Source organism: Staurois parvus, unplaced genomic scaffold (assembly GCF_062004578.1).
Source record: "Staurois parvus isolate SC_StPar_1 unplaced genomic scaffold, SC_StPar_1.0 ptg000011l, whole genome shotgun sequence".
In the NCBI taxonomy this organism is placed as follows: Eukaryota; Metazoa; Chordata; class Amphibia; order Anura; family Ranidae; genus Staurois; species Staurois parvus.
In genome coordinates, this window is record NW_028317807.1 from 28774565 (window position 1) to 28788415 (window position 13851).

The 13851-nt window shown below is 44.4% G+C and overlaps 1 protein-coding gene across 3 annotated transcripts in view; it reads left to right on the plus strand.

Moving 5' to 3' along the window:
• RPE (ribulose-5-phosphate-3-epimerase) overlaps positions 1-11939 on the plus strand; it is a 29533-nt gene extending 17594 nt beyond the window's left edge. For all 3 annotated transcript variants that reach the window (XM_089672159.1, XM_089672169.1, XM_089672177.1), the window contains exons 4-6: positions 5550-5684; positions 8822-8908; positions 11474-11939. In XM_089672159.1, coding sequence (XP_089528285.1) covers positions 5550-5684; positions 8822-8908; positions 11474-11596 — 345 coding nt within the window. In that variant the 3' untranslated portion in view covers positions 11597-11939. The remainder of the gene's footprint in view (positions 1-5549; positions 5685-8821; positions 8909-11473) is intronic.
• Positions 11940-13851: the final 1912 nt, after the last annotated feature.

A 13851-nucleotide genomic window follows, 5' to 3' on the forward strand; every position in this document is an offset into this window, starting at 1 on the left:
CCTGCCCCCTCCCTCCTGTCGGGTTGTGAGTCTCCCCCCCCCTCCTCCTCATTGGCTTGACTGGCTGTGATTGACAGCAACAGGAACCAATGGCTCCCGCTTGATGTCTCAGCCAATGAGGACATTTTCTGACATACTATGCTCAAAAAGTTGCCTACCCTTGTTTTAAATGGACACATTGTTTTGATTTATTGGACACATTGGGGTTGATTTACTTATGGTAAATATACTGTGCATCACAAGTGCAGTTGCTTTATATCCGAGGGGAAGTTCTGAAATGTGGTGAAGCTCTGCTCATTTCTTTCATCCAATCATGTGCAAGCAAAAATGCTGTGTGTTTTTTTTTTTTTTTTTTTTTTTTTTTTTTTCCCTTGCATGTTCCCCTCAGATCTAGAGCAACTGAACTTAAAGTGCACTTGCAGTGCACAGGCTATATTTACCTTTGGTAAATCAACCCCATTGTCTTTGATCAGCTGGACACATTGTTTATTTTCACTGGGTATACAGTATGGTCTAAATTCAGTTTCTAAGGACCCTTTCACAGTATTGGACCAATCGGATGTGCCATTTTTCAGGTGGACCTGACCCAACCCTCCAGACTCTTCTATGGACATGTGTCCGTTTACACCCGCCTACATCGATCCTATCCACTAAAAACAAACAGATGGGTATCTGTTCTGCATTCTGTGGTGGAATGGATCAAATGGCAGTTGGGTGTAAATGGACAGGCGGTCCGTTTTTAATTTTGACCACCTATAGAGGACAGCATAAGTAAAGCAGACATGGACCAGCCATCCGCCTTGGAACGCCTAAGCGGATAGATCACCTGCTGAGCAAGCAATCTTCCAATGGAGCCGGCCCCATGTGGAAGGGGCCTAATATAGATGATCGAACGGCATGCCATTTAGGATTAGCCAAGTGATATAACTGGTTTTGGGGGGTTATAATGCTGCTGTTGGGGGTTGTTCTTTAGTTTTAACCACTCTCTGACCAGCGACATATCTGTACGTTGATGGACTTTCTGTGGTTGGACCTGCATGCAGCTACAGCGCTTTTAAGCTTTTTTTTCTCCTTTTAGAGCTAGCAGTCGGCTCTTTTGTACAAACAATCGGAGCGGCAACTACCCACATGACTGCTTGTACAAGCAGTGGGAGTAGATGTTAAAATGTAAACACAAATTTCCAGAAATGGGTTGGGGCTGCAGTGGTTTAATGTTTTTTGATTGTAGCAAAGTGTAATTTCTTCAGTGTTGTCACATGAAAAGATAAAATAAAATTACACCATGTAAAGTAGTGAGTGTAGCTTGTATAACAGGGTAAATTTACTGTCCCCTCAAAATAACTCAACACACAGTCATTAATGTGTAAACCGCTGGCAACAAAAGTGAGTACACCCCCAAGGGAAAATGTCCAAATTGGGCCCAATTAGCCATATTACCGCCCTGGTGTCATGTGACTCATTAGTGTTACAAGGGAGCAGGTGTGTTAAATTTGGTGTTATCGCTCTCACTCTATCATACTGGCCTCTGGAAGTTGCCATGAGGTGCCATGTTCAAAGAACTCTTTAAGGATCTGAAAAGAATTGTTGCTCTACATAAAGATGGCCTAGGCCAGTGATGGCGAACCCGTGGCACGCGTGCCACAGCCGGCACACCGAGCCTTATCTGTGGGCACGCCAGGAGAATACCGTATTTTTCGCTCCATAAGACGCAATTTTTTTCCCCCAAAAAACTGGGGAAAATGTCAGTGCGTCTTATGGAGCGAATATAGAGCGGCCGGTCCGGTATTTCCACCGCCGCCGTGTCAGAATACCGGGCCGGCCGCTCAGCTCTGCAGTGGGACCGTACCTGTCCCTCTATCCAGCGGCGCGCTGTCTTCCCGGCTTCTGTTGTGTGCGTGACAGCCGGGTCCCAAGTGTGCATGCGCAAGAAGCAGTGCTCTTTGTGAATGGTAAGGCGGTACCTGGGACACATGACAGATCCCAGAAGCCGCCGGACCAATCACAAAGCGCAGCGCTTCTCGCGCATGCGCACTGGGCATCCGGCTGTCCGACGAGCGCCCACACTACAGAAGCCGGGAAGACAGCGCGCGGCTGGATAAAGGAACAGGTAAGATAAAAAAAAAAACTCTGCGGAAGTAAGAGCGGGTACCTGTCAAATTCAGGTACCCGCTCCCCCTCCCTCCCCAAAAGTCAGCAGTCATCTGTACTGTCCGCAGTCTCTGGTCATCCCTGTGCTTTCCGCAGTCTCTGGTCATCCCCTGTACTGTCCGCAGTCTCTGGTCATCCCTGTACTGTCCGCAGTCTCTGGTCATCCCTGTACTGTGTCCGCAGTCTCTGGTCATCCCTGTACTGTGTCCGCAGTCTCTGGTCATCCCTGTACTGTGTCCGCAGTCTCTGGTCATCCCTGTACTGTGTCCGCAGTCTCTGGTCATCCCTGTACTGTGTCCGCAGTCTCTGGTCATCCCTGTACTGTGTCCGCAGTCTCTGGTCATCCCTGTACTGTGTCCGCAGTCTCTGGTCATCCCTGTACTGTGTCCGCAGTCTCTGGTCATCCCTGTACTGTGTCCGCAGTCTCTGGTCATCCCTGTACTGTGTCCGCAGTCTCTGGTCATCCCTGTACTGTGTCCGCAGTCTCTGGTCATCCCTGTACTGTGTCCGCAGTCTCTGGTCATCCCTGTACTGTGTCCGCAGTCTCTGGTCATCCCTGTACTGTGTCCGCAGTCTCTGGTCATCCCTGTACTGTGTCCGCAGTCTCTGGTCATCCCTGTACTGTGTCCGCAGTCTCTGGTCATCCCTGTACTGTGTCCGCAGTCTCTGGTCATCCCTGTACTGTGTCCGCAGTCTCTGGTCATCCCTGTACTGTGTCCGCAGTCTCTGGTCATCCCTGTACCGTGTCCGCAGTCTCTGGTCATCCCTGTACCGTGTCCGCAGTCTCTGGTCATCCCTGTACCGTGTCCGCAGTCTCTGGTCATCCCTGTACCGTGTCCGCAGTCTCTGGTCATCCCTGTACCGTGTCCGCAGTCTCTGGTCATCCCTGTACCGTGTCCGCAGTCTCTGGTCATCCCTGTACCGTGTCCGCAGTCTCTGGTCATCCCTGTACCGTGTCCGCAGTCTCTGGTCATCCCTGTACCGTGTCCGCAGTCTCTGGTCATCCCTGTACCGTGTCCGCAGTCTCTGGTCATCCCTGTACCGTGTCCGCAGTCTCTGGTCATCCCTGTACCGTGTCCGCAGTCTCTGGTCATCCCTGTACCGTGTCCGCAGTCTCTGGTCATCCCTGTACCGTGTCCGCAGTCTCTGGTCATCCCTGTACCGTGTCCGCAGTCTCTGGTCATCCCTGTACCGTGTCCGCAGTCTCTGGTCATCCCTGTACCGTGTCCGCAGTCTCTGGTCATCCCTGTACCGTGTCCGCAGTCTCTGGTCATCCCTGTACCGTGTCCGCAGTCTCTGGTCATCCCTGTACCGTGTCCGCAGTCTCTGGTCATCCCTGTACCGTGTCCGCAGTCTCTGGTCATCCCTGTACCGTGTCCGCAGTCTCTGGTCATCCCTGTACTGTTAATTAGTTTGCACTACTGTACGAGTTGTTTTTTCTAAACCAAAAGCTCGATATTCAGGTTTCATTGCAGTGTTGGCACTTTGAAAGAAATAAGTTGGTTTTGGGTTGCAGTTTGGGCACTCGGGCTCAAAAAGGTTCGCCATCACTGGCCTAGGCTATAAGAAGATTGCCAAGACCCTGAAACTGAGCTGCAGCACAGTGGCCAAGACTATACAGTGGTTTAACAGGACAGGTTCCACTCAGAACAGGCCTCGCCATGGTCAACCAAAGGAGTTGAGTGCACATGCCCAGCGTCATATCCAGACGTTGTCTTTGGGAAATAGACGTATGCGTGCTGCCAGCAATGCTGCAGAGGTTAAAGGAGTGGGGTTCAGCCTGTCAGTGCTCAGACCATACGCTGCACACTGCATCAAGTTGGTCTGCATGACTGTTATCCCAGAAGGAAGCCTCTTCTAAAGATGATGCACAGGAAAGCCTGCAAACAGTTTGCTGAAGACAGACTAAGGAAATGGATTACTGGAACCATGTACTGTGGTCTGAGGCCAAGATCAACTGATGTGGCTCAGATGGTGTCAAGCGTGTGTGGCGGCAACCAGGTGAGGAGTACAAAGACAAGTGTGTCTTGCCTACAGTAAAGCTTGGTGGTGGGAGTGTCATGGTCTGGGGCTGCATGAGTGCTGCCGGCACTGGGGAGCTACAGTTCATTGAGGGAACCATGAATGCCAACATGTGCTATGACTTTCTGAAGCACAGCATGATCCCCTCCCTTCAGAGACTGGGCTACAGGGCTGTATTCCAAAATAATGACCCCAAATACACCTCCAAGATTACCACTACCTTGCTAAAGCTGAGGGTAAAGGTGATGGACTGGCCGCATCTGTGGGGCATCCTCAAACGGAAGGTGGAGGAGCGTAAGGTCTCTAACATCCACCAGCTCCGTGATGTTGTCATGGAGGAGTGGAAGAGGACTCCAGTGGCAACCTGTGCAGCTCTGGTGAACTCCATGCCCAAGAGGGTTAAGGCAGTGCTGGAAAATAATGGTGGCCGCACAAAATATTGACACATTGGGCCCAATTTGGACATTTTCACTTAGGGATGTATTCACATTTGTTGCCAGTGATTTAGACATTAATGGCTGTGTGTTCTCTTGAGGGGATAGTAAATTTACACTGTTATACAAGCTTTACACCCACTACTTTAAATTGCAGCAAAGTGTGTGTGTGTGTGTGTGTGTGTGTGTGTGTGTGTGTCAGTCACACACACATACGATGGACTGTTCAATCAGCCTAATGTCTTCTCTTGGGAGCTTCCATTTGGTGATTGACTGTGAGTGGTTTCTCCAGCAGACCCACCGAATGTAAGGAAATTCTTTTAGTTTTCTTTTTATCCTGCTATGACAATGTCAGACAAGTGAGTGTGAATGTGCAGTGCTTTGCATGTGATCACTGGAAATAAGGCGATGCCATACCTACTTTGCTCTATCGCTTGTATTTTTCTTTGAAAATGTAATAACATATTACATAAAAGCAAAATAAATGATTGTGAACCTTAAACACCCTGCCTCCTGGTTGCCCCAACAGAGTCTTCTCATTGTAGCTAGCCGTAAAACGTATACCTCAGATGCAGTCTCTGCCTGCTTGCTCAGAGCCAATTATTGTTGCAGATTCCAGCTCCGACATACTTGCAATTCAACTTTTACACTCACACGTTTCAATGCAGTCACAATAGTTGTACATGTGCTGGGACCAGCGATGGAGTATAAGGGCGGAAGTAAGGGCTGCAGTATACATGCTAATGAGTTTGCCAGAACTAGAGGCTGCAAGTCCTTGGGGGTGAAAGGGAGTTGGAGGTGCATTTTACTCCTAAATTCAGAGTATTGGAAAAATCTATGCATGGAACCAACATTTACTTTTCACTTTTACTTGATGGGAAGTCTGGTTTACACATACTAATGCGGTCTGTGTCTTATCTGAACTCCTATTCCTGTCTTCTACAGGTGGGACTGGCTATCAAACCAAATACTACAGTAGAATATCTTGCACCATGGGCAAGTCAGGTTGATATGGCGTTGGTTATGACAGTGGAGCCTGGTTTTGGAGGACAGAAGTTCATGGAGGACATGATGCCAAAGGTAAAATTAACTGCTACTATACTTGCTAATTAACATAATGGGTGGGGAAAGAAGAAGGGTATTGTGAAAAGATGTTCTTGGTCCACTGCTACAGTTTCAGAGCGTGGTTTGTAAATGTGTTTTGTGAGAGTAGTATTACTAGTAAAGAATAAAAATGCCAATAGTGAGGAAAAAAACATACATGCTGTTCAGACCATGTCATGTTCTGTGGTGTACCACAAAGGCTCTATTTTTCTCACTGAATAAAGATGTAATTCACACAACATGAATAAATGCTTTTTGTCCATATTAACGACTTGCCTTCCAGAGGATTTACCCCCCTTTCCTGACCAGGCCGCGTTACTTTAACTGACAATTATGCGTTCTTGCAATGCTGCACCCAAATGAAATTTGCATCCTCCCCCCCCCCCCCCCCCCACAAATAGAGCTTTCTTTTGGTGGTATTTGATTACCTTTGTGGTTTATTTTTGGCGCTATAAAGAAAGCAACAATTTTGAGGGAAAAAAAACAATATTTTGGACTTTGCTATTAAACATGTCGTTAAAAAAAAAAAAATTAATTTAGGCCAAAATGTATTTTGCTACGTCTTTGCTAAGAAAAAAATCCCAATACATGTAAATGAATTGGTTTACATGAAAGTTATGGCGGTATATATACTGGGCTTTTTGTTTTAATTTTTTACTAGTAATGGCGGCGATCAACGACTTATAGTGGGAATACGGCGGGCATTCTGACACTGGGGGGAACTGACTTTGTGTCACTGAATTCCCCAGTGACACCAATACAGTGATCAGTGCTAATAAAAAGCACTGACACTGTACTAATGACACTGGACAGGAAGGGGTTAACTGTGTGTGTGTTTTACATTCTGTTCTGTGTGTGGCTTCACTGTGGCCATGCAAAGCATTGTGCTGGAGCTGACAGGGAGAACTGTTCTAATTTGTTTAAAAAAAAAACAAAAAAACGCACACACACACACGCAAAAAAGTATTTAGTCAGCCACCAATTGTGCAAGTTCTCTCACTTAAAAAGATGAGAGAGGCCTGTAATTGGCATCATAGGTAGACCTCAACTACGAGAGACTAAATGCAAATAAATTCTTTCCAAATCAGCCAATGTGATTGTCTGGATTTTTTTTCTCAAATTATGGTGGAAAATAAGTATTTGGTCACCTACAAACAAGCAAGATTTCTGGCTCTCACAGACCTGTACCTTCTTCTTTAAGAGGCTCCTCTGTCCTGCACTCATTACCTGTATCAATGGCACCTGTTTGAACTTAGTATAAAAGACACCTGTCCACAATCCCAAACAGTCACACTCCAAACTCCACTATGGTGAAGACCAAAGAGCTGTCGAAGGACACCAGAAACAAAATTGTAGACCTGCACCAGGCTGGGAAGACTGAATCTGCAATAGGCAAGCAGCTTGGTGTGAACAAATCAACTGTGGGAGCAATAATTAGAAAATGGAAGACATACAAGACCACTGATAATCTCCCTCGATCTGGGGCTCCACGCAAGATCTCAACCATGGGGTCAAAATGATCACAGGAACGGTGAGCAAAAATCCCAGGACCACACGGGTGGACCTAGTGAATGACCTGCAGAGACCTGGGACCAACATAACAAAGGCTACCATCATTAACACACTACGCCGCCAGGGACTCAGATCCTGCAGTGCCAGACGTGTCCCCCTGCTTAAGCCAGTACATGTCCGGGCCCGTCTGAAGTTTGATAGAGAGCATTTGGATGATCCAGAAGAGGATTGGGAGAATGTCATATGGTCAGATGAAACCCAAATAGAACTGTTTGGTAGAAACACAACTCGTCGTGTTTGGAGGAGAGAGAATGCTGAGTTGCATCCAAAGAACACCATACCTACTGTGAAGCATGGGGGTGGCAACATCATGCTTTGGGGCTGTTTCTCCGCAAAGGGACCAGGACGACTGATCCATGTACAGGACAGAATGAATGGGGCCATGTATAGTGAGATTTTGAGTGCAAACCTCCTTCCATCAGCAAGGGCATTGAAGATGAAACGTGGCTGGGTCTTCCAACATGACAATGATCCCAAACATACCGCCCGGGCAACGAAGGAGTGGCTTCATAAGAAGCATTTCAAGGTCCTGGAGTGGCCTAGCCAGTCTCCAGATCTCAGCCCCATAGAAAACCTTTGGAGGGAGTTGAAAGTCCGTGTTGCCCAGTGACAGCCCCAAAACATCACTGCTCTAGAGGAGATCTGCATGGAGGAATGGGCCAACATACCAGCAACAGTGTGTGCCAACCTTGTGAAGACTTACAGGAAACGTTTGACCTCTGTCATTGCCAACAAAGGATATATAACGAAGTATTGAGATGAACTTTGATATTGACCAAATACTTATTTTCCACCATAATTTGCAAATAAATTCCTTCCAAATCCGCCAATGTGATTGAATTTTTTTTTCTCATTTTGTCTCTCATAGTTGAGGTCTACCTATGATGCCAATTACAGGCCTCTCTCATCTTTTTAAGTGGGAGAACTTGCACAATTGGTGGCTGACTAAATACTTTTGTGTGCGTGTGTGTACACATTTTTTTTTTTTTTTCCCCAATAAGTTTTTGGGCAAATATTTTACCTTCGTGAAAAGCATGTTTGATTAAAATGGGATTCTCTCCTTCTGTAGAGATCATACTTTTAAAGAAAAAATTTCACAAGTGAAAAACGACTTATTTCTGGCTTCTGTGTGGAAAAATGACTTTTATGCTGGCTTTTGGCCTTCCCTCTCACCGACCGGGACCTGGTGATTGACAGCGGCGGTTGTGAATGGTGGCGCCGCGCGCACCCCCTACCCGGAAATGCAAAATCGCGTATGTATATGTGATTTTGCGCACAGCTGCCGCCCTGTAGCAGTATTTCTGCCATGGTTTTAGCTGGCTGGTGCCGTTTTAAGGTGCATCAGCCACTTTTCCCCTATGGGCCTGAGCTACAGTAGCAGCAGCTCCTCAGTTCTCTTTGGTTAAATATATATGATAGCTGACAGGTTTCATTATTAGCAGCATAGTCTTTTATTTGCCTTAATTTGCATATGTGATCCATTCTAGCAGGCATTGTTTCACTGCCCCATGGTAGAAACTACTGCTCTTTTTTACTTGCAGGTGCAGTGGCTGAGGTCACAGTTCCCTTCACTGGACATAGAGGTGGATGGTGGTGTTGGGCCAGACAATATACACAGATGTGCTGAGGTAAGAGTTGGAGCTTATTGACAAACTAGCCGTTACAATTGGAGTCATTTTGTCTGGCTGCTATTTCAGCTTTTACTCAAATTTGCATTTTTGTGAGGTCATGTAATTGTAAGTCAAGATGAAGGAAAGTGCATGCTTACACCTATGGCCTCTTACAATTTCTACAACCTGTGAACACGCCTACACAGCTGATCCTCATCTTCTTCCTTGGGGCTATTTTCCAAGGGTGGATACACTTGGGAGATGGTGCCAAAATTTATATATACTGCAAAAACTGTAAATATTACAGAATGCACCTGTCACATTTGCTTTGGGAAAATTGGCAAGAGGCACATCTTAAATACTTGCCCATCTTGGATGCCACTGTGGCCAATCTTATGACCAAGTGTCTAGGCATTTGTTCATCTCTGCAAAGGAAAGGATCAGCTAAGCTGGGATTCTAAAATTCTATAAAAATACAGTATCTTCTGCTAAAAAAACAAAATGTATTAATTCAGTGTTTTGTTTTTTTTTTTGGTTTGAGCTGTGCCAATATACAAATATTCACCTTAGTGCAAAGCATGTTTGGTTAAAATTGGATTCTCTCCTACTGTAGATATCATGTGACCAAATTCTTGGTTACTTTTAAAGAAAAAATTTCACAAGTGAAAAACGACTTATTTCTGGCTTCTGTGTGGAAAATGACTGCTATGCTGGCTTCTAGCCTCCCATGCACGTTGTCTTAACAGATTGTGTAAAGAAAGAACTTGCATATGCACAGCCCACTGTCATCTTGACAGCTGTGAACCCCTAAATTCTCAGGGCAGAGCACTTCTATGTTAACTACACAGTGAACAGACATGGGTATGTGATCTTTCTAATACGCTACCTACTGGCCATCTTGATTGCTAATTTTGCTGTTCATCTAAATAAATGTAAAAATATTCTGGAATGTCCATTCATAAAAGCAATACCACATCCTAGTAAACATAAAACTGAAAACTTGTGAGCGGCTTTGAGTATTAAGATATCCAAAATGCTAATTGTGAATCACCTGCACCTAACACTCCTACCAGTGTGTCAAATCAATAACAAACTGCAAAAATGTGCTGAGCTTCACTCAATAATACTAATATCAAATAAATACATATATGTGCTTCTGTTGATAATTAGTGCCATAAAAAATTAAATAACAAACCACTATCAATAACCCTTGTAAAAAAGTGTCCATAAACATATACAAAAAAAAAAGTCCATATATACTTCAGAAATGTGTTCACTTTAAAATATCCAGTGCTTCTTAATAAATCTGTGTGAAATAAACTCAAAATTGTGTGCTCCCGCCTCAAAAATATGACCAAACCGTTAAGTGAGGTCATATAATGCTTGTGTCTCTTTTTTTAATTGGACAAAAATGTGGATGGGATGGTATTTTGCTGAATGGGATCCCCTTCACTCGATCAACACTCTCCTTCCATGGTGGTTTATATAAAGGAATAATCAGATCATAGTATTTATCCTTTTAAAAACATTTTATTAATAAAGGTAATGCACTCACATAGTACTGAATATAAACCGCTTTCTGTAAATAAAAAAAACAAAAATGTATCCTGAGTTTTGGCAGTGGTGAAAATCCTAAAATGACCAGCTGGTGTCAGTATGGAACCATCGAGCATTCTGATGTCAAAGCCCATCCCCTTAGGTGGTTTTATATATTTTTTGGCACTAATTATCAAACAACAAATACTAACATGTGCTTCTGTTGATATTAGTATTATTGAGTGAAGCGCAGCACATTTTTGCAATTTATTGATTTACCACATCCTAGTAAATTGCACAATCACAGAAAAAGGCAAATACAATTGAAATTGAAGCCTCGGTTCACACGATCACTTGTGATTCACACCGCATTCCTGTGCAAATCACTGGCAATTTGAGCCCATCTTTTTTGTATGGTACCACGTCAGCACAATTTTTTTTTTTTTTTTTTCTCTTCCTGCACTGGAATTGGATTGCATGGGTGTCATACCCATGCAGTCCAGTTCGGGCAAATGCACTGTATTCTGTGACCTGCTTTTGCGGTGTCGGTAACTTTTTTAATTGACACCCACAGCAGATTGCATGAACACAGTGTGATTGCAATGCGATGTGGGAGGAAACGCGATTTCCTGTGCATTTTTACCGCTTTGCATCAGTGTGAACCAAGCCTGAAGGCGTTACCTCTAAAATAAACACAGTACACTGTTAAAAAGTTTTTTGCTTTTTTTCAATCCAACATTCCCAAGTCCTTCCCCCATCTTGACCGCAGTTGTATACCATTTAGTGTATTTATAACCTTTCATATATTGGCCTTAAAAGTTATTTAACATTTATTGGGCCATAGTCCTTTTGTTGTGATCTTTGTTTAGTGTTCGTTCTGTAACGATGATAAATTTTAGTACCTCTCCATTTTTGTGTCATGAGAAAGAAAATGAATGTTGTGGCCTTTCATTGGTGTCCTAAGGCCAACCTTACCTATCTTGTGTGGGCACTTGTATTTATGAAAATTTTTGCCAATATCACACAAATAACATAATATTTTAACAGGCTGGAGCTAATATGATCGTCTCTGGAAGTGCAGTTATGAAAAGTGATGACCCACGCACTGTGATCAATCTGCTTAGAAATGCTTGCTGTGAAGCCATTCAGAAGCGCTCACTGGATCGATGAAATCCTCATTCTGGCCATCATTGGACCCATGTGGAACCATTCACATACCAAGAGCAGGCCCTGGGACATAGACTAGTGTGGCACAGTATTGACCACCTTCAGCAGAGTGCAGATTTTCTTTGGCTAAAGGCTGTAAGATGGATGAGGCTGAATTTTATTTCTTGTTGCGTATCAAATATATTTGCTACTGAAAATGGCTAGATTTATTCTGTGGCAAGAAGAAGTTAAAGTGGATCCAAACTCTTGAGTTGTACTGTCTTGATCACATCTAAAGTAGCTCATTCACTGGGAAAGTTCAATGTAAAAATGGTTCTGTCTTATATAAAACAGTGTTTTATCAAGACTGCTTGCAACAGATAATTGTGATGTTAAAACAAAAAGGTTTTAAAGAGATTGTTCCTATTTAAAAAAAAAAAAAAAAAAAGTTTTTGTTAAAAAAAAAAAACAAAAAACAACCTTCCATCCACTCATACTTGCCTTCCCCACTGCTCAGCTTCTTTGGAGTTTGGAATCAAAGCCCTGTGTAAACTTTGTGTTGAATCTTACACAAATCAATAACTTCCTCCCCTTCCATATGACAGTATGGCCTGACTGGCCATTCAGGACTGAGTACCGTATTCAGGGTGGGGGGGTCATATGGTCCTTCATACTCAGAATCACAGGGTATTCAAAGGATAAGTTCATATTTTGGAACATGTTCCACTGTTATTTGCTCCAGCTTTGGCAGCCTCTCCTCCTGATGCCGTTTTCTGTGTGACAGTGGTTGACTGTCACACCCCCCCCCCCCCCCCCCACACACAGTGTGGCTGCCCACACGGCCATGCCATTCATACAGAATCCTGTGAATGCATGCACTGCAAGTCCTGTCAGCTTATGCAGCTGTCGGAATGTAGTTCTGAATGAACTGCAAGGGTACTGAGTGCTCTGGTAATTCATTCACAAGTACAACAGCTTTGAAACTATATTGTGGATTTATTATTTCTAAAACAAAAAGTGAACTTGTATTTTCCGAGGATCCCACCAGGGAGCTCTACAAAGGTGAGTGGGGTTTGTTAGAAGAGAACCACAAATGTGCAAAATGATAAATTCTCTAGAATGTCTATCTGATGCTTTGTAAACCAACATTGAAATTATCCCTTGTGTATCTATACATACATTTTAAAGTCCTCTAGCATTTCACTTATGTAGCTTTAGTTATTGACAAATGCATGTACAATACATACAGTACCTACTTGCCTCCAGTAGGCCTAAATACATTTCATAATAGTAGTCCTTTTATTCTGTAGACCAGGGGTGGGCAAACTTTTTGACTTGAGGGCCGCAATGTCCCCCTCGACGTATCTGCGCATGTGCCAGTTTCAGGCATTAGCAGCCGATCGGCGATCTCCGGCACATGCGCAGATATGTCGAGGGGGACAGATCCTCATAGGGGACAGATTTTCATGCTACACCGGTCTTCACGGCGGACTGTGAGAGGAGCCTAGCGGGAGCCTAGCTCCGCGGGCCGGATTAAAAGGTCCGCCGGGCCGTAGTTTGCCCATTGCTGCTGTAGACTATTCCCTTTTTTGCAGTAGCAAGATCCCCATTTTTGAATAGATCAGAATCTAAACCTGCAACAAATCAGAACAGGCATGTCCAAATAGTGATTAACACTACACAAAAGCAAATTAATGCAAGGCACATTCCCCTCTAAATGCACTGTGAGAAGCATTCCAAATCTGGGAGCAACTGATTATAAGTAAATCAAGTGTACTTTTTAATTTAGTATAAAGTATAAGTTCACCTTTTTTTTTGATTTAAAAAAAAAAAAAAAAAAACTTTTTCTGCAAAAAAATTAGTTTATTTTTTTGCTGCAGGATCATGTAAAGCATTGAACCAGCAATCAGCAGATCGCTCCCATGCAGGTTTCCTTCAGACCTGTCAGTGTATCTGCTTGCTGTGGTAGTTAATTGAGAACTGCAAGCCGACAGCTGCCAAGGTAGTCAGGACTTGTAGTTTCTCATTCACAGAGGAGTTACGTGGCTGGGTGGGCTGAGCCTCACATGACCCCGTTTTTAAATTCGGCACATGGGTCTGGCAGGTGAACCCCTGTTAACCTCTTGCCGTCCGCCTGCTGTTTATAAACGGAAGGGCGGTGGCAGTCCAGGGGTGGGTTGCCGTTCCTAAACGGCACCCGCCTTTTCTAGCCACGCGCACCACCGCGATCAGGTGCCCGCTGTGTCTTCCGGACACAGTGAAACACCGATCGTCGGACG